The 20,841-nt window shown below is 41.8% G+C and overlaps 1 protein-coding gene across 7 annotated transcripts in view; it reads left to right on the top strand.

The window, feature by feature from the left end:
• The first annotated feature begins 1,049 nt into the window (after positions 1–1,049).
• LOC112457251 (aryl hydrocarbon receptor nuclear translocator homolog) overlaps positions 1,050–20,841 on the top strand; it is a 36,595-nt gene continuing 16,803 nt past the window's right edge. For 3 of the 7 annotated variants that reach the window (XM_025020179.1, XM_025020201.1, XM_025020208.1), the window contains exons 1-2: positions 4,071–7,670; positions 18,792–18,872. In XM_025020179.1, the coding sequence (XP_024875947.1) occupies positions 7,438–7,670; positions 18,792–18,872 (314 nt within the window). In that variant the 5' untranslated portion in view covers positions 4,071–7,437. Of the gene's footprint in view, positions 1,303–1,653; positions 1,727–2,548; positions 2,598–4,069; positions 7,671–18,791; positions 18,873–20,841 lie in introns of those variants that run through there. The other 4 variants (XM_025020216.1, XM_025020223.1, XM_025020185.1 and 1 more) reach the window with 4 other exon arrangements.

Genomic DNA, 20,841 nt, shown 5'->3' on the forward strand with positions numbered 1-20,841 from the left:
GATTGGTCGAAATCCTACTGTTACTGTTATGAAAAAGTGTGTGTGGCCAGCTTTAGTCAATAACTTAAGGTCTATCCAGACAAACTTGCATAGGTGCATAACCATATGCATAAAGAAACAGATTGGTCTATTTTCTTATGGACATGCATATGGACCAATCAATTCTCTTATGCTTATGTTTATGCGCTATGCAAGTTTATTTGAATAGACCTTAAGTTATTGACTAATGGGATTTTTACAATTCAAGAATAATCGACTGTGGTTGGTCAATAGCTTACTGCTACGTCTTACTGGATACTCCTGGTGCCATTGTAGACGACGCTTAAGAAATTGACCAATCACAATGGAATGTGAGAAGAATACTCGATTGTGATTGGTCAACTTCTTATGACTTAAAGCTTAAATACTTGATTGAAATTTAATCAATCAGAACAGAGAAAACTGATCTCAAGTTTAGTAAACTTTGCTCTGATTGGTCAAATTTCAATCCAATCTCAATCCCAATCAATTAATAGTCTGATACGGGCATAAATGCTAGGTCTACAATGCGAGTCGTAGGCTGGTATTCATAATCAGATCTTATTTCAAGACCGTCTTAAGTAATATCTTAAGATGCTAATACGGCTTTGTTATTGGTTAATGACATCTTAAGATTGTACTCGAACGGACCCTTCGATGACGCACCAACCGGATCACGTGCTCATCGCGGTCGGCCAATGGGACATCTGGACATTCTGGACGCGATGCGTCACTGGTCGACGCGTCGGGACTCGGAACATACGCATACGTTTGTCGGCGAATTTATTCGTTGCTAAGTAAAATAATCGAATCCGCGTGTCAGAGATGTTTCGATCGAGTCGGATATCGCGATAACGATATTCAGATTCGCTGATTCGGAGTGAATTCAGACATATCACGACAATCGGATCGTCGCGATTTCTATCGTATCAACAGATTTATCAAATAACAGGCCTCGCGGACGGATCGGGTTGCGGCGCGTGGCCGCCAGGTGACGCGCCGCGCGGCGTTTCCGTCGTTCCCCGCGGCGCTTCCGTGTGCGGGGCCCCCGTGTGCGTGCGTGAAAATAAAACCCCGGACTCCGGAGCCGAGTGGAAACTCCAAAATGGCGCGACTGCCAAGTGTAAACACCCAGTTTTGATGTCGGTGCGGAGTGTCGTAGCCGTCATACGTCCGCGTCGATATCCCCACGCGTCCCGCGCGCATCGTTTTTTTGTCGCATCGTGGCAACAGGAAATTCCGGCTGAATGTTCACGGTATCCTCGATCGCCCATTCTATTCCAGGTAAATCCAGCCGCGGGTTTTGTTACCGCTCTCGTCCGTCTCTCGGCCTCGAGACGTTCCGCCCGCGTTTCCCCGGTCGACGCGGCCCGAGCCGACGCGACGCGACGCGTCGAAACCACGCTTGCTTCCGCGCGTGGAAAACTCGCGACGGATCTCTCCCGAAAAAAAAGGGAAGGATCGCTCTTTCCTACGATTTTTCCCCCCCGTACGCTCCCGCGTGCACGCGCAATTCAGGCGACACTACTACGTCCACCTAAATTGCTCCAGTTTTGCCGTGCGGAATTGCGAGGCCGAGCCGTAGAATGAATTGTGTTCAAATTGTTCGATCAAATTGTAGATAGTGATCTTTCGGCCGCCTTCGTATTAGGCGCGATAGAATACATAAAAATCTTGCTGGTGTGGTTAGCGTTGCTGGCACAGACTGGTAAGAGTTGCAGCAGTAGTTTAAGCTATTATGAGCGAACCGAATCCTTTCCTGACTCATAACTTTAATCTTAAAAGTTGCAGAAGGTAGAAAGATTGATTACAATAGTTACATATTAATCAACATTGATGTGACTGGCTACTCGAACCATGTTGCGTCAGCAATCGTAGTTGCCACGTGGTCATTAATCCTTATTGCAAGATACGAATTTTCAAGTAGCGTAAATTATATAGAGAATGTCCCGGAGAATTAAATGCAAATTTTAATAGAACGAAGATTTTGAACTTGTTGAGTTCTAGTAGTCTTTGAGTATTTTATATCTAAGTCTCTCTCTCTCTCTCTCTCTCTCTGAGTGAGCTATAGATAGACTATACTGGAATGTGAATTCTATGCTTAGCGCCTACGCGGCAAGAAGAAAAAAGCGGGTAATTACACCGGTATTCATAGTCGGTTCTTATTTCAAGACCGTCTCAAGTAATGTCTTAAGATGCTAATACGGCTCTGTGATTGGTTCATAATATCTTAAGATTGTACTTAAGACGTTCTTAAATATAAGAACCGACTATGAATACCGGCTTGAACCATTCTGTTTAGCGAATGTTGATTGGTCAATGGTTTTCAATTGTTCTCAAAGAGCACAGCAATAGAAAAGGATGGCTAGTTATAGTTCTCCACCTCTTTCCGTCTCCTTTCTTTTTCTAAAGTTGAATTCACATTCCAGTATAGCAGTAATTCACTGATCTAAATTCTGGGCCGCATTCAAATCAAGTCTTGTAAGAAAGTTGTTTATCGTCATACTAATGTATATTGTTTTACATACAGGGAGTGACCCAAGCAAAATGGCACAGAAGCGAGGCTCTGTCCACATAGGGTGAGTCATAATGCATACTTAATTTTGCATGAGATAATTTCTACCAAGTCGTTTAAATGTAACCGTTTAATCAGCCTATGTGTATTTAAATATATCGTATCTTAGATATAAGTCTAAATACACAAATGGAGACTTGGGTATATTTTTCTGAACCAAGATTTGATAATACATTTATTTAGAAGCATATGATACAGAGAAAGGCATTGAATAAAATTTCAAGAAAAAATATTTGTACGCATGACGTTTCGCTTAAAATAATATAAACAATTCTTATATGAAATTTGTCCATGTGCGTTTGCACTTTTCGTATCGAGTCCTCGGATCACGCGAGGGGAGCGAGAGAAAAGATCGTCCGGTAAAGACGTTTGAGACGACGAAAATAGCTGGCTTCGGCGTTAACGATCGCCGGTGAAATTTCGCCGTGTTACCGGTTTACATGCACGGCGAGAACTTGGTGTCGCGCGCTTGATTGACGCAGTTCCGAGAAATGATGCAGCGCCGGGATCAGTTACGGCGTTCGCCACACATAACACAGTAGGCAGTTCTCCGCTACCCCGGCTTTTACAATGCTGCTTCTCGGCCAATATACGCGCTGCGAGAGCGGCCCCGCGCGTTGCGACATCGCTCAAGAAAACGCTTCGTTATCGTAAGCGCCGCGCGCTTACTTTTACCGGCGCGCGGAGTCTTTCTCGAAAACACTTTTCTGCCGCGCGGCTTCGGCACGCGAAGCAGGCGCAAATGTCAACCCGCCGTTGTATCAACACACTCCCGCGACCCTCTTATATCGTGAATTTCCGATCTGTCGGACCCGGCCGGCACGATCCTTTCGGCGCGATAAGACTGAATACGTCCGCTCTGCTTTCTATATTGCCATTCCCACTCGTTCTGATATATACATATGTATATATATTTACTTTTATCAATTTTCACTGTTGCGTGTGTATCGCGTGTAAAGAAATCATTCTGAACATTTACATTTACAATGTCGAGGAATTTAAAGATAATCGGAGAATAATTCCTGGCCTTTTAAATAAGAATTCCGAAGATAAACTCTAGACGTTTATTTTCTTTTGCACCTAGAGTGGTCTCTCGTGAGATATTAAGAAGTTCTCCGGTTCTCCAGTTGCGTCCTTATCCATAAAGAGCGGCAGAACACATCCGAATGAAGAATTTAACTTTAGATACGTGGTAATATACCTAATTTTTGTCACCGAACGAATGTGAGAAGTTGAAAAAAGTCGAGTCAAGGTCCGGCGACAAGATCTTTCGAATTAATCTCGAAAAGGGAGTCCCCCGAAACGCCTACTTCGTACTCGCTCGCTCGCTCGCGAGCGGCGACGATGCATCCCGGTTAAAAGTCGTGGCTTCGCAACGGTGGCTGTCCCGGGCTCTCTGGTGGGAGAAGTGATAGTCCTCACCGGGGTATACCGCAGCAGCACATTATGCGGCTATGGTGGAATCAGTCACTAGCGAGTTGTGGGTGGTGGCTAGTCGGCGACCCATCCGTCCGTCGTCCGTTCGTCCGTCCATACTCACGTCCGTGAAACGTCTTTCCGCGTCACTTCGCCCGCGATCTTCATCGATCGTGATCGAGACCGCGACGCACGCCGACGCGCCATTATCCGAGAGTGCGCCGCGACGAGAATTTTGGCGCCGAAAATTGGACGCCTGGCCGCGTGTGCCGTCAAACGTTCTCTCGTTTGGCTCTCAGTGAATTAGGCTCATCGTTGAAGAAAAAAATCGATCTTGATTAATCGTAGGATTTTTAACAAACGTAGCTGGAAAAACTTGAAGATTTTGTAAAATATTTGAAAAATGTGAACTATTTTGGTATTGAAAATTAAATATGTGGAGTTCTGTGTTAAATATGAAAAATATCAAGTCATCTGATTGAAAAGGCACGCTTTTGATTATCGCCGAATCGCGGCGAGAATTTTAGTCGTTAAATTCTGAGGAAAGATTGACCTCTTTATTGACATATCAGACACTGAACTTTAGACGAGCAAGAAAAGCGTATCGCGATAAGGTTTTATTATTGATTTTATTACTCATTAAAGATTTTAAAGAGAAGGAACTCATTCGTTGCTGGTGACCGCGGTGTAACCGAGGAATTTTGTGGCATGGTTTTACGCGGGAATTTGACGCATCCGTGATTTGCGTGCGTTTCTCGTTACGCGAGCTCAGCCGAGTTGATTTCGAACGAGCGACGAGTTCATTTTACGATGAAACAAACGTAACGCGGGATCTGAATTTTCGACGTCAACTGCGAAGAACAAACGTTTCGGAGACCAGTGATCACCGTTCGCCATATGATTTCCGGTACGACGAGGATTTGAGGGTGCGCGATTAGATTCTCTACAGAATCAGCCAAGACTCCACATCCTAAATATATAAATAACGATTTTGGAAAATAATCAAGCAGATTGGTAAAACATCCTGAGGGATAGAAGCTCACGGACGCATCCTGTGAAGCAACAGGAATTCGACAGGATCTAACTCGACAGGATATCGTAACGAAATTGCTCCACAGTCATTTCGTTTCGAAAATAAGCTAATTCGCTTAACTCGCCGTGCGAATCGATCGAATGGCTTTGAACGGAATTTTTCGGGACAAGTGATCACGACGCGCGCGAACCGCTTCAGCGATGGCCGTCGCTCTGAGGAAATCGCGAGACGAGGGAAAGATTAGCGCGATTGTCCCGTGGATCGTACGCGACAGTGCGACGAAAGGAGCGTGCAGAATTCGGCGCGAGTGCAACGACGGCCCGACGAGATCGAGAGTCTCGTGACGTTCTCGAATTCGCGATCAAGTTCTGGGAACCCGGGGGACCCATCAGAGGACTTTTCTTCGGGAGTGAGTACCGCTCTCGTCGGCTACTGGAAGAGCGGAAAAGAAACAAACAATAGTTAATAGAGCGTAGGCGGGCAAACTTGTTATTGGCAGGCGAATAGAGCTCACCTCGTGAAAGTGGCCGATTTGACGCTTTCCAAAATCGAAATCACCGCCGCGCCGGAGGCGCACTTCCGTAACGAGCTTCTTTTGCTTCTCCCGTACTTTCTTTCTTGGTCGATTAATCGTGCCGTCGCGTTGACTAGCGAAACACGAGGAGTTTATCTATTAGAGAGAAGCGACTTTTATTCGAATTGCGAAATCCGCCGTGCGGGAAAGAAGGTCGCTCATTTGCAGCGGCACATCCTCATGCGCTAACTTCGAGGATTCTTCATGATACTCCCATGGAGTAGATGAAAGCAACGGAACCAAAATTATATTTTGTGCGCACATCAAGAAGAAGGAGGGACATATCGGAAAACGTCGGACCTTCTCAGTCGCAGATAAAGACAATTCCGGGGGGGGGGGCAATCCCAGATAAAGCTCCCGTTTTCGCTTATCTTTGTCTTCGTTGAAAGATTGCCATACAATTCGTGGACCAAGCGTACGCAGTCTCGAATGATTAATCTTTAATGGAAACTTCCATTATCTGGTAGAAACAAACACATATTTCTCTCGTCAATTATTATGTTTAGAATAAATTTTCGAAGTGCGCAGATAAAATAAGCGAATATAAAATGATTAAAGTATAATTTATTAAAATATACCATCGCGCGCTCTTTTCAAGATCGGTGAAGAAGTACACGAGCGAACGTGAGTAGAATTTAGATACAAAGGCCTTCGAAACTGTGGAGCCTTCGAAACTCTTGAAGTATCCCCGGCTAACGCTGAAGAGGGAAACGCGAAGTACAAAACTGCTTGGTAGACCGATGGTAGATCTACATCTTGCTCCGGGTAACGAGATGACAAGATAATTCGGTGGAAGGCGAGCGCAACATAGTCGAACGAGTTTCTGTATCAGGAACCTCGAAATCGTGCACTCGAGCTATTAAACCGTCAAGATGTTTTCTTTTTTATTTCACGAAGACCGAAGCGCAACATGACGAGATGCGATCAAGGGACGAGGGTGAAAACTACGTTTTATCGCGAATTTCTTCGTGCGATCGGGGTTAGAAGAATATGACGTACTTGGCGCATATTCTGCCAATTCGAAGACTGTGTATAATGAACTTATAACAAGGATAGAGTACGGATACGGATGCTGTGCGGAAGCTGTGAATGAAAGCACCTTGCGTGGACGAATTATCTACTGTGTCAGAATAATTTATCGTGCGTTAAGTTTTTGGGGAAATTTCTAACAGACGGAAGTGTATTGTGGTAACGCGCGATTTTCGCGAGTCCTCTCGGGAAACAAATATGTTTGAGTATGTGTGTACATATATATGTGTGTCTTTGAGAAGCGAGCACCAACTTGGTGCGACAGAGTCGTTACCAAATAGTTCGAGAGTTAATAAGCCTTGTGCTGTGTGAATATAAATAAATAAGTTCGCGAGATCAACGATTATTCTCCAAAATTCCATACTTTCTTCTCGTCCTAAATCCGACAATATAAATTTCATTAAATGTACGAAAGTGTGATAATCTCGGCGCGATAAGACGACAAGTCGATAATTTAAGAATAATGTGTGATTAACTTGACAATGGACGCAAGCATACGAGTATTTTTATGAGGAGATACAAAAGTACATCGGTGAATAATCGCGAGGTAACAGGGACGATTCGGTAACGCCGGTAATTTAAGCGCGATTCGATAACGATACGAAGAGCGTGCAACGACGATCTCCGTGAAACTGCGATAGTGCGCCGACGAGTAATCTGCAGCGGCGATATGGAGTGTTAACTCGCTGGGTGACGCCTCCGCGAGAGAGTGATACACGTTTTATTCTCCGATAATCGAGTTGGCTATAGCAAGAAAAAACCGCCAAAATAGAGTATCCCGGTAGCAGCGGCATGTACGGGGGCGGGTCGGCGGGCAGCGCGGGCTACGGGGTCGGTCTCGGACCGGGCCCCTCGCATTACGCGGCCCCCTCCGCCACGGTGGGCTACCAGTTAGGCCCGCCACCGCCGCCGCCGCCACCCCCGCCCGTCTGTCCCGTCACCACAGGAAGTCAACTTCTGTCTTACGGGCCCGACCTATCGCCCCATCACATCCAGCAGGCCCAGCCGGAGTCGAAAAGACGGAGGTAAAAAGGCACCGTTATTTCGTCGTTATATTTTTTTTCTCTCTCTCTCTCTCTCTCTTTGGGACATGCACATTTCTGCGCGCATAGTGAATTTTTTAATTTACATATTTTCCGTGATATTTTATCTGTGAAAATATGCACTGGGGTCGGATAGATTATTACTCGCATATTGTTTGTCTTTTTAAATCTTTCAATACACCGCGTTTTATATACACATAAACATACGATATGAAAATACTTTTTACAGCGTGGTTATCGGCTTGATAATTTTTATGACGTTTATCTCTATCGTGAGTTTTACGTAAGTCCCTCGATTGCGGCGAAACTTTCGTGAATATAGATTCTAAGGCGTACAAACTCTCAGCCGTTTTAATTACCCGCCTTCACAATTAGCGCTCGCTACATTGCAATTCATCAGCCGACGAGTCATTCTGACATGATGCCAACAATTCGCAGAATGCGCTTGTTTCGCGATTGCGCGGAAGAAAAAAAAACAGAGAGAAAGGAGCGTAGCAACCACCTTTGAATTGAGATAGCTCGATTATCGACAAATTTCGGCGTAAAAGGCGGCATAAAAAGCGAAGTATTTATCGGTTAAAAAATTCTGAAAAGAGATGCTGGACTACGTCTTCAATGATATTACTATCGATTAATATATTCTAAAATAAATTAAGCAAAATTAAGATTATAAAATTGGTATCCAAAAAATAAATTAATTAATTTGAACGAGGACTTTCGCTAAAATCAGTATCGTGTTTACAGTATTATTTAATGTATTGTAGTTGTATAAAAATTCAAATTTGCAAAGAGATATAATCTATTAAAAGCAAATCTAAAATGTTGACCACACAGAAATGCGTTAAAAATGTAAGTATAGCTTTACGTCGCGTAATTTTATTCCATGCCCGTCATCGTCGCGTATTATTGTTGGTCTTTATACGGAATGTTATTGCAGAATCAGCAAGTTTTCATCCGCATCAGCACGTCGACGGACAGCTCGCGTAACGATTTTGTTTTTCGCTGCAACTTAACTGGCTGGATATTTCAATACATACATACATCGAATATGACGTATATATAAGAAAAAATTCGACGTACAATCATTTCCATGCACAAAAACTTGCACGTTACAGTTACTGATTACAATATCTTTCTCATTTTTTTTTCTTAATTTTATCTTTTATTCGCTTTCAGATAAGATTCAATTGTGCTAGCTATTTTTTTTGCACTTTACCGATATGACGTGCCGACTATATTTTTCTGCGTATTCTAGTCTGACAATAAGCCGTAACTTTCCATTCGCGCGTTTTCCGTTTAGGAGCGCGTCCGTGCTTCGGTATTTCTGCGATGGGGTGAAAGGTCGATCTATCGAAAATAGCAGCCGACCCCGCTCTGGGGTGAAACGAGTGCGAAGGGGAGCGTTTTTCCCCTTCTCTCCCATTCAGCCATTATATCTCCGCCTCACTTTCGACGAACCCGACGCAGTCACGCGCCATTGATCCCAGCTTCGTCTCTTAGCGGTTGGACGTACGCGTGTCACGATATTCCTGGCCGTTTCGCTGGCAGCTTTGGACTTGCAACATTGCTGTCCGATTCGATCGCGCGGCGACGATTCGCGCGGACTCGAGGATTCGTGGCATGGATGTTTACTCACTTGTTGCTCTCCCTCCGGGGAGATGTGCGGCCAAAGTGAGAATTTTCAATAGATTCACACCTCGTTCTCTCACGACTTGATCTGAATTATTTTATCGAACCGGCGTTGAATTTTTCTTAGAGAGCGAGGCATAAGAATTCACGAAAAACACGAAGGCAAACGGTTTGGTAGACTCTAGCTGTTGTAGACGGTCCTTGTTTTTTAGAATTAAAGCAACTGTATTAAACTGTCAAATGTGATATTCTGAAGAGTATATTAGTAATATGATTCGTGTAACTAAAAAGACAACAGAAACATATACACTTTTTTATACAATTTTATACAATGAGAGATAATCTTTCTTTTTAGCTTCTTGATAGTATTTTCAATGAAGAAAACGTTCTACAATAAAGTAATACGATACGACCAAGGTGTCTCGCTTCTTCGCTTGTGCCGGGCTCGAACTGCATTTTTAATCGAACTCGCGTCGCTCCGTTTCCCTGCGATGTATTCCACACAAAGACACGTGTATCTTGTATAAAAAAAACTTTTTGCGCGCGCGGCCTTGAATGAAGCGATACTTGGGGTACAGTCATCGAAACAACGATAACGATAATCTCTCGGAACCATAACGAAACTCGTGGCGAGACGATATTACGAGAAGGATACTCATAATTATAGTCCTAGGCACGTGCGGCGCGATAAGCCCAGATATCTAAAAATATGTATTAACAAAAATGCCGTCGCGCGATAGGTGCGAATTTTATCGACAATTGCGATGAAAGTTTTTACACCGTCGCCGATAAATTTTATTGACAGATAAAACGGGATTATTTGGCGAGATTAAAAAACTTCGGTCTGTATTAAATACCACGTTTGCCGAAGAACAGTAGCGCATCGGGAGTTTTTATACGATGCAAATGTAATCCAAATAGCATTCGCATAATTAGAACGTACGTTAAAATGATTACTGCGCGCAATTAACGTCGAACAACAACAGAGAGGGCGTGCATTTAATACGTGTATCCTTGCACGCACACGCCATGCAAAACAGAGTACCTACGTTTACGGGCGCACGGACAGCTCTGAATCTCAAACCGTGAAGGACAAACAAAGGAGCGTTCGGCTTTTCATAAAGATGTTATTCAAGTTATATATTAAAAGTCAATTAAAAAACAATGAATAAAATAAGATATGTAGCTTTCTGTTCTCTTCAATAATATTCTTGATTAAACTAATAGAAGGATTCTTCCGTTATATGTAATCAATAATCGTCCTTTATTTTGTTCTTTGAATATTCTTTTTCATCACATTTTCAAGAGAATAAAACTCCGGTAAAAATGATAACTGTCAATGAAAAGAAATCTCTAACGGATATAATTAAAAATTGATATGCATGCGATTTTTTTTGTCGATCAAGCACCGCTGCCGCACGCCGCGCGCTGCTGTTACAAAAGCGAAAGAATTCTCGCGACGCGGACGGGCGGCGCGCGGCCTTACTTCCGCGAACGCTAATGAGGTGTTACGCAGCGCAGCAGCAGCAGCAGCAGCAGCGCTGTTGTGCGTTCTCGATTTGCTCGTCGTCCTCGTGCAGCTTGCAGCCGCGTGGTGCGACGCATCGTTCGCCACGGAGCAAACAAACTATCGTCGATTGCAGAAGCGCGCGAACTAATGCGAGGAGCTTAGCGCCGCGCCGCGCGTGCGGATGGTGCACTCACGTGCGGGCGCAGGCACGCGGCAAAACCCGCTCGTCGCGGAATTCGTCACGTAGCGGAGATTTGCGGCCGGCCCGGTCCAACGCAAATCCACGTGACCGATTACCAGATCATTACGTTACGCAATAACATCGTTTCCCCGAATCCCGCTGCCTTGCCCGGCAAACTCGGCAAGTGGGCGAGTTTTGTCGTGAAAAAAAGAAGACGCCGGATACTGCTGGCATGCAGAATCATCCGGAAAAAAATTGAAACATTGTCCATTAATGAGAGGGAAATGTGAGCTTTTATCACCTATTTTATTATAATTTTAGAACTCTGATATTTAATTTGAAAAATCGCAGCGTTGTAGAAAGAATTCTGACGTTCGTTCGACTTTTAGTTAACACAAATCTAATCGACCGATTATTGACGTCAGCATGTGACGGAGAGAAGAACAAGCGAGCGTATACAAATCGCTTGGCCGTGATTATCGGCGTCATATTCGTTCTCGTGTGCGCGGGCACGATATTTTTCCGCACGCTTCTGCCGCAGAGGAGTCGTTGAACCGGATGGCTTGACGCCGAGGAAAGTGTGTTACGAGATTGAAGCGCGCGTATTATTTTCATTCATAATTAAGACCCTGTTAGTAACGCTCCGTACGCGCGGGCCGCGATGCATATTTATGTCATACACGATCGACATGCATCTGGACGCGCGCACGCCGTTGAATGGGGAATCACAAAAGGTAAAAATAAAACAAACTGACAGCAAGTTGAAGTTCTTCGTTTTTCGCCATCAAAATTATCGCAACAGAAACTAATCTCTCAACATTCAAAATTTTTTTTATTTTTCTATTTTACTTATTAGACATAAATTAAAAATACAAATATAAAATTATAAAATTATGAGATCATAAAATTATGTGAAATAAAACTTGAATAAATATGATATCTCTAGTTTCCCTATTAGACATAAATTAAAAATAAAATATGAGACATCGTAAAATTATATGAATAAAACTTAGAACTCTTTTTGTTGCTTTTTTTCTTTTGTTATTATTTATTATTTTGTTATTTAATATTCGAGAAATTTGTAAATTATTATAGAAATACGAACCGTTAAAAATAACGCGAAAAAAAAAGAAATATCCAGAACGGAAGGAAGGCGAATATAGAAGCAGTCAGTTGTACATTGCTGTTTGTTATACGCATAGAAGTACTAAACGGCGTGCGCAATTAAAGTCCATTTCTCGTTTCCTCTTCCTTGTGTGTCGATTCGCGTGACTTTCCGCTCTAGGCAAACCAACCCGCCTTAGACAATAAGGATTTTTTCAGGCGTGAAAACGGTCGAGTTTCTGATCCGTTCCGTGCCGGCGTGCGATGGGACAAAATCGAACGAATCTCGATGTCTATCGTATCGGCATCTAATGTCGCCCGATGAAGTAAATACTTGGAAACTTTGCGAATTAATACAAAAAAAAATAACACTACAGTTTCTTAAAATCGAAATTACACAGAAAACATGATGTACTGAATTTATGAAGGGTTTACATATTATTATTAGCGTAAAAAATAATACCGAGAAACTTTTCGCGGCTCGCGTCTAGTTTCCTAGATTTCGGTACGAACCGTGGCTCGCGGAACGGAGAACTTTCGGCGTGCGCGAATACTCCAAATCCGTGGCTCGCGGACTTGCGTAACCGAATTAAGGATTTTGTAAATACTGTAAATTTAGACCGTGTAAATATACTATAGATTTAAAGACAATTTCTTGCATTAAGCTCTTCTCACGCGCCTCATCTCCGATTCCTTCCACCGCTCGCGCACAGACAGCAAGATGCGATACCGGCAATCTATATGATCTCTATAGAGATCGCTAAGTTTGCGGGTCTGTAATATCACGAATTTATAATATCAAGATATTGAGGATCACAGAAATGCAGGGATTTATCGTGTCAAGAATACATATGGTATTGAGAATCTATGATAATATTAGACATAAATTAAAAATACAAATATAAAATTATAAAATTATGAGATCATAAAATTATGTGAAATAAAACTTGAATAAATATGATATCTCTAGTTTCCCTATTAGACATAAATTAAAAATAAAATATGAGACATCGTAAAAGTATATGGAATAAAACTTAGAACTCTTTTTGTTGCTTTTTCTCTTTTGTTATTATTTATTATTTTGTTATTTAATATTCGAGAAATTTGTAAACGATGTAACAATGAATACAAGGCTGTATAGATATCAATCTCTGATATCAAGAATCTACGTCGACAGAATATTGCGTGTGTAACAAAAGTAACAAAGAAGCATGTGTATATAGCAAAGAAACTTGAAATTGCCCAATAGAGAGCCAAACTTATCAACAAAAAATCAGTGTACATAAGAGAGAAATCTTATTAAAAATTACGCGATAAATGAAATTTTATTGAAAGATTAAATTTTCTTTCATAGAAGGTTCACATTTAATCTGAAATAACCAAATTACTTCGCGCGTTCATCAATGACTCATTAAATTCATCTCCGTATATACGAATTCCCGATAAATGTACAAATGTATAACAATATATTTCTCCCCCGAGATCGAATCGATCACGTAATGCCTCGGGCATTCAGATCGCCTCGGCGCCGACGAACGTCCAGCGATGGTGCGTCTCATAGCGCCGATCGGCTATCTAACGCCTAAGCGGCTTGGTGACGTAATTTTTTCATTACGAGAACGGTAATGCCGGCGGCCAGGCTTGCATATTAAGGCGAAAACAGCGTGGCCATTGGTGGGCCTCGCGCACTACCGCCGGAGCGAGGGGCGGTCCATCGTTCTTCGACTCCGCGACTCTTATCCGTTCTCCAGCGACCTTATTGGTCACCACCTCCTCGATCGCTCCTGCCGACCCTCGTCGTCGCCGATCACCGTGACGATTTTCCACGGCCCGCGATCGATCAGGATGCATCGCACTACTGAGATCTTCCTCTTCTTCCCTTATTTTTCTCTTCCGTTTCTTTGCTCGCTAAAAATCGTCCGGCGATCCTTCTCCGAATTGAACGCGTGAAACTCAGACAGATTTATAAAATAAACGAAAATGATTCTTCCGTGTTTTCTGTTTTCATTGATATACATTCGAGTTTATGGCCATGCAAAATTGAGAAAAATAACACGATTGAAGTACGTATTTTATGGAAATTTTTATGCAAATTTTATCTCTTGTAACTGAAAAATTATGACTTGTATTATCTTAACAATTTAATTAATAGATATTTAATTAATAGATGCTTAGATATTAAGCATCTAATATCATCTTGCCTTTCTGTACCAAATAGAGTACTTTCTCTTTCTTAGGAGGTACTTGGATATACATTTGGCGTCGTGTAAAAAGAGTAGTTGTAACACGTGAACCTTAAGGAACGACGAACGTAAATGCAAAAGTGCGATCGTGGACGAAAGAAGGTTGGGATAGAGGGAGACGACAGGGTCAAGTCGTGACTTTGGCGCCATACGGAAAAATGCAAAAAGGTGCCACCGTAAACTGGACACGTCACACGAATTCCTCTTCTTTTTCTTCTTCGCAAGAGTATCGTATTTTTTTTCTGACTCTTTAAGAAGAAAGGTGCAAAACTGCCGACAGAACTCAGAAACACGTGCATCTTTATGATGATCAGTGTCCGTCAACTTTTTTTTAATAATGTGAATTTTTTTAATGTAACCATGTATCTTTTTACGATTAATAATTAATATGAGAATTTAAGTAAAACTTGTGTTTTTGATTGAAATAACTAAGATATAAATAAATTCATAATTATAAAAAATTTAGCAGAAACATCGCTTATTTAGCATAATTGAAAAACATTTATTTAACTACAATAATATTAGTCAGTGCAATAATTCGAAATGTTTTTATTTTTGGTTATAAAATATTTTTTTACTTTTAAGTAAATAATTATTGGTTCAAAATGTCGATCTTATTTATTAAATATTCCATAAATATTTATGCTGTTATTATCGAATTGTAAACGTTTATTGTCAGATAATATTGTTCGCCGCTATTAAATAATTATGTTCAATCACATATTATAAAGTCGCATATATTCGAATTAAATACACTCATATCTTCTAATTATCAATGGGGAAAAATTAATAGCAGACATCACATTTCGTTATATATGACAAACAGCTTGAACATTCGCGGGCTATCGTCTCGCTAAATTATTAATTCTTTATAAACGGAAATGCATCGTATCCGCGTATGCGCGTATTGCAATAGCGGGTACATGTGTCCGCTCTCTCGAGCGACGGTTCGTTATTCCCGCGCAACACAGCTACATTAAAAAGACACGACAGTTTACGACGGTATATACCGATAGCGGAGATAACGATCGCCGCGTACACCTAAGTATCGGCGCTTTTGTTCCCACGGTTTTCGCGACGTATACAAATTATCGGGCGTTCCGAGGCGCGTAAACAGGGAAATAGAGCGGGGGGGGGGGCTGCCCTGACCCCCTCGATCGCGTTACGGGGTCTACTTATAATGCACGTGGAGAACATGAAACGAGAGAGAGAGAGCAACCCTTTCACCGTAACTGTGCATTGCGTCTGTGTCCAGTTCTTCAATCGGCGCCGCCGAAATTCCGAACTGGACTGCCCAAATCGCCTTCGTGTCAAAGGTCAAACTACCGTAATGGCAGAGCGGCGTCAAAGCTGCGTACCTTCTCTCTCGGATTTGCATCCAATCTCAGGAATGCATTCGCCGATGTGAATGCAGATTTAAATTTATTTAATAATTTTTTAATTTCCCCCCCAAAAAAAAGGTTTAGTTGAAATAAATCGAAAGATTACGATTTAACGCATTGCTTGCCTTGCTGAAGCTTTATTTAACAATGTAATTTCATTATATACATATCAAAATAATTCCATAATTATATTCTTACTCTTGTAAAATTACAGAGAAAGAAACGTGATGAAATTAGTGGCAAGAGTTTTTCTGGCCGAGAATTGGTGGAATTGGTGGAAGTAATTGGTGGAATTTTCTGATCAGCAATCACTAATATTATACATGTTTATCGATATAACATGCAATCATAGAATATGTTGAACATGACATTTAATTATATATTAATACTTGCATTACGCTCCGTAAAAGAGAATACATGTCAAATATCTATATATTACAAACTAATATCTGACAGTATAATAATCATATCATAAATAACAGTACCCTTTTCGTAAAGGTTAAATAAGGAATTGACGCAATCTTAATCGTGATTTAATCGTAATTAAGCTAAACCGTTTTGATAAAATAAAATCGATCCTTTTTTTCCATGCAATTTTTAAGTTGCAATTATATTCTTGAGATTATTTTAATAGCGTGTATAGACATTAGGTATTGAAAAACTGTACTCTCCTCGTTCGTCGTAAATAAATCCCGTAGCGAATAGAGTCGCTAAGCCTACTGCGCGCGATTTTCTATTTGCGAAACACCTATTAAGTCGACGTGATATTGCGCTGCGCATCATTATGCGCTTCATACATCTCCCTGTCACACATTTATCTCTTTCTCACCTTCGGCTGCCTTTTTCCCCCATAATTTTCACTTTATCGTTGCTCTACCTCGGATACTTTTCTCGCTCCAGGACAGGGGCAGGGGGGTCGAAATTTATAGCTTTATTTTCCTCATATTCGCTTATGATGTAAGCCAAGGATTTTGTACACAGCGGATGTGGATTGAATTAAAGCAACACCTGGTACGCAGAATCGACGTACCTCATTTAGAGAGAGTTGACGGAAATATTATAAATTTGAATGCAATTGAAAAATAACGAACGAGATATCTAAGATAGGTACCTTGGATGCGGAAATAGTTTCACTCTTTAATCGTAGCGAACGTTCACGATCGATTTGCGTACGCGACAATTTCTTTTTTCTTCTTCTAAAACTTCAGCCCTGAGGCTTTGCCCGCCCGCCGCGAATACCTCTCGACGTCGTCGACTTCATCGCTTGCGAAGCACGCATACGCGTCCGTTAAGTCGACGTAATACCGCGGGGCGCATCATTATGTACTCCATAAGTCTCCGCGACTCCCCCTCTCCTTCTCTTTTCTCTCCCTCTCTAGCTCTTTCTCTCCATTCCTCTCGCTCTCTCGCGAGGAGGAAAAGGAGCAGGAAAAAAGGAACGCGGAGAACGTGGGGACGAAGGGAACCGAGAAGGTTCCCGCGCAGGAAGATGACGGAGAGGGAGACGGAGGAGCAAGGGGGGTTCTCCCTCAAAGCCTCCTCGCGCTTGCGATACCCGGATACACTCACTGCCGGGCCCTACACCATCCCTACCTCGGATCCGTTGGGTCCTATGGACTTTGCGACGGGGAAACGAAAGAGGGGGGGAGGGGACGTAGAGAGGCCGTACACCGTCTCTTCAACGCGACGTTCACCGGTGAGCGAGCCTCGCGGAGGGGCACGAGCGGGGTACGGGCGGGATAGGGCGAAGCAGAGGAACGGCGGGTGGAGGGGCGCCGGTAAGTAAAGGGGTCTCGCTTTTTCGCTCAGGGTCAGAATCGTACATCACCCGCGCGGGCGCTGTGCAATACAAGACTGACGATCGGCCGGATTTCTGCGCGCGAGCGTGGAGCTCTCTGCTCTCGCAATGAGAGCATAATTTTCTATCGCGTTCGGTATAGAGACGACGGTACACACGCTCTCCTACACCGGTAATGAGACGATTGGTGACAGATTTATCGATCCCCGATTTATCTATCTCCGTCCCTCTTCTCTCTCACCGTCCTCCGAAAGCGAGGACTCGTAAACGCTCTCGCTCCCGGGTTTCTTCGGCGAATTCAAAGCGCGATATCGCGCGCTTATTTAAATCTTTTCAGAGATTAAATATACATGTACATAGAATCTGATGAATAATTAATTAATTAATTGTTATTGTATGTTTATATTATATCGTATATTGGTATTATAATCGTCAGTTCGTATGGAACTGACGATACGGATTAAGAGAGATATCTGGAATTTCTTTACGTGATTTCTTTACATCAGATAACTGAATGATAATCAGCTGTTATCCTTCTATCTGAGAGATCTTGTTATGATAACAATGGCCAAAAATAGCTTTATATTATGGAACTTACGATTGCGAATTGAAAGAGATATCTGGAATTTCTTCGTGTAATATGTCATATGACTGAATGATAACTGATTGTTGCTCTTCTTTCCGAAAGATCTTGTTAATGATCATAATGATCCAACGATATAACTTGAATGGAAAAGCCGGTCGAATGAATGAGTGTGAATATCGCGCATGAGATTCTCGTCGTCGCTTACTGTTACGGGCGCTCCAGATTTAAGGGGGGAGAAAGGCCGGCGACGATCCTACCGTTGACCAATTTTGGAACGTACGGTCACGTTTGGCAGTCCGGAAGCGATTACACTTTACGTATCGGTGACGCGACGCACGCGGAATTTCTATTATTCGTTCCTTTCGGGTGCTGAACTCGGCTATCGACAGCCATTTGTCCTTAATGGATTGGTACCTAGAATATATTCTTTTACCGTTCATTTAACTTAATCTGCTTTCAAATATCAGTGATTATCACGTGGACGATTACGAATGGACAGCGTTCCATGGAATGTTTAAATGACAATGAAATGAAGTCGAAATGATTGACGAATTATTTATAAGCGATTATTAAAATAATCAATGCCATAACATTCAATAAGAATCATTCAATGAATCGAAGATTCATAATTACGACTGATAATTAACGTATTTTTTTATTTATTTTATAGATCTGATGAGGATGATCCGAGCGGTTGTAAATATAGGAGATTAGACGATGACAATGTACAGGACAAGGAGAGATTTGCCAGGTAAGTGTTTAGGTCTAATTCAATAATATTGATTATTCAAAGGTTTTTCGAATACTTTTTGACATGTTATGCACAACCAAATCTAATATAATTTTATCTCTTTTGGTTTACCGCGATATCGTTATTTTGTTTAATATTTGATGTAAATAGTGTGAATAACAAGGAAACGCGCGAGAATTTTTATAATCAATGGAAGTTCCGACTAATATTGTAACAATTCAAACGTTATAATAATATTTCCATCGAACAACTATACGTTTCCGCCATTCGATCCACTTATTTTCGATCCACTTTGCAATTTCGCCGTGCCATTTTCAAGCCAACTAAACCCGATTACATTATTCGGACACTTACGAAAATTACCTTCGAAGACACTTTTCTCTCTCTCTTCGGCATTTGTTAATTCGCCTCACGAAACCGCGGCTCAATATGTTTCACCGGTACACCCTGTACATACGCCTTCTTCTTCAAGTACGAGAAGGTACATACATACCTACATGATACCGGGCAATGTGAGGAGCCGATAGCGGAATGGGAAGCCCTCGAGGCTGCTCCAGCGTGGGAACATAAGGTACTTATACGCGCGCCGGAGTGCGCGTCCTTCAAGTCCGTGTACAACGAAAGAGACACGGTATACTTTGATTCCCTTCCGAGATATTTCGGCTGGCACAGGCATTAAATTCGCCGGACAAAAGCCGGAAAATAATGTACAACGTGAGACGCATAACTTACGTATAAAATATGGCTACTCCCCGGACGCCGTGAATAAAAATCTCTACGTCAAAATCCTCGAGGAATCTTCTACGTCTGTGTATACAATTACGCGGGACGTGTCGCAGAGACACACACGTTGCGTGTCTCTTCTCTATTATTTTTCTTCGATGTACATGTATATACAATTCTTTTTTAATTAAAATTTTATGACAGATTTAATCGTCAAACATCGGTAGTTAAAGAGCGAAGTTTTAATTTTATTTAAGATACTTAATTTTCTAAATGACGCTTGATATCAATGTAAACAAAAAAAACATCATGTTTTTACTTACATTTATTAGAAACGAAAATAAATCACGCGGACGTGATCGGATAAAGACGATCGATCTTGATTGATTGACTGATCAATAGACAAAAAGCAAAAAAAAAGGGATTGGGAGGTTGAGCCTACCGCGTGTAACATTGATCGGTCGTGACTCAGCTCCCTGCTTTGTGTAACGTGACTGTGTATGGCGTTACGTCTCTATTAAGCACCAGGCCCACGATGCTTCCCTACCTGATATAATCATGGTATAAAGCTGATCATAGGTAACGTATTCGAAAAACCGAGTATAAACGCGATTCCGTGCGAGTATAGCCATGCCAAGTAGGATTTTTTATTGATTATAAAAATTCTCACGCATTTCCTTGTTACTCACGCCAATTACATCAAATATTAAACAAAATAATGATATCACGGTAAACCGAAAGAGATAAAATTATATTAGATTTCGTTGTGCATAACATATCAAAAAGTTAGGTATTTGTAAACTGTTAAATATATTACATTTTTCTTCTTATATCTGGAGTTGCAGGGAGTTCGTCGGTTTTTAATGCGCGCTATTATATGCATGGTCACACTTATGTTCGTGTAAATTTCGCGTTTACTTCTTCTGCACACTATATTTCCACCGTATGCTTGAAGCTATTCGACATAAAATGTAACGAAGTTACATTCCTCTCTATATACTTCTGTAACTGAGATGCAATCATCTTTCGTTTCACTAAACGAGATTAGAACGCCGCATGTTTCTATCTTTTTTTTCTCTCTCTCTTTCTCATTTTACGATTTTTACTCGCTGTTCGCAGTACATACTTGCGAAATGATAGTGCGGAATTGCTTGCGAGGGTTCTCGCGTTGCTCGATCTGACTGTTTGTTCGTAGACGGTCAGCTAGGAATTTCTCATCTCGTTAATTTTATGCACGCGAGAAGAA

The sequence above is a fragment of the Temnothorax curvispinosus genome, unplaced genomic scaffold (genome assembly GCF_003070985.1).
Source record: "Temnothorax curvispinosus isolate PA1 unplaced genomic scaffold, ASM307098v1 QBEX01000740.1, whole genome shotgun sequence".
In the NCBI taxonomy this organism is placed as follows: Eukaryota; Metazoa; Arthropoda; class Insecta; order Hymenoptera; family Formicidae; genus Temnothorax; species Temnothorax curvispinosus.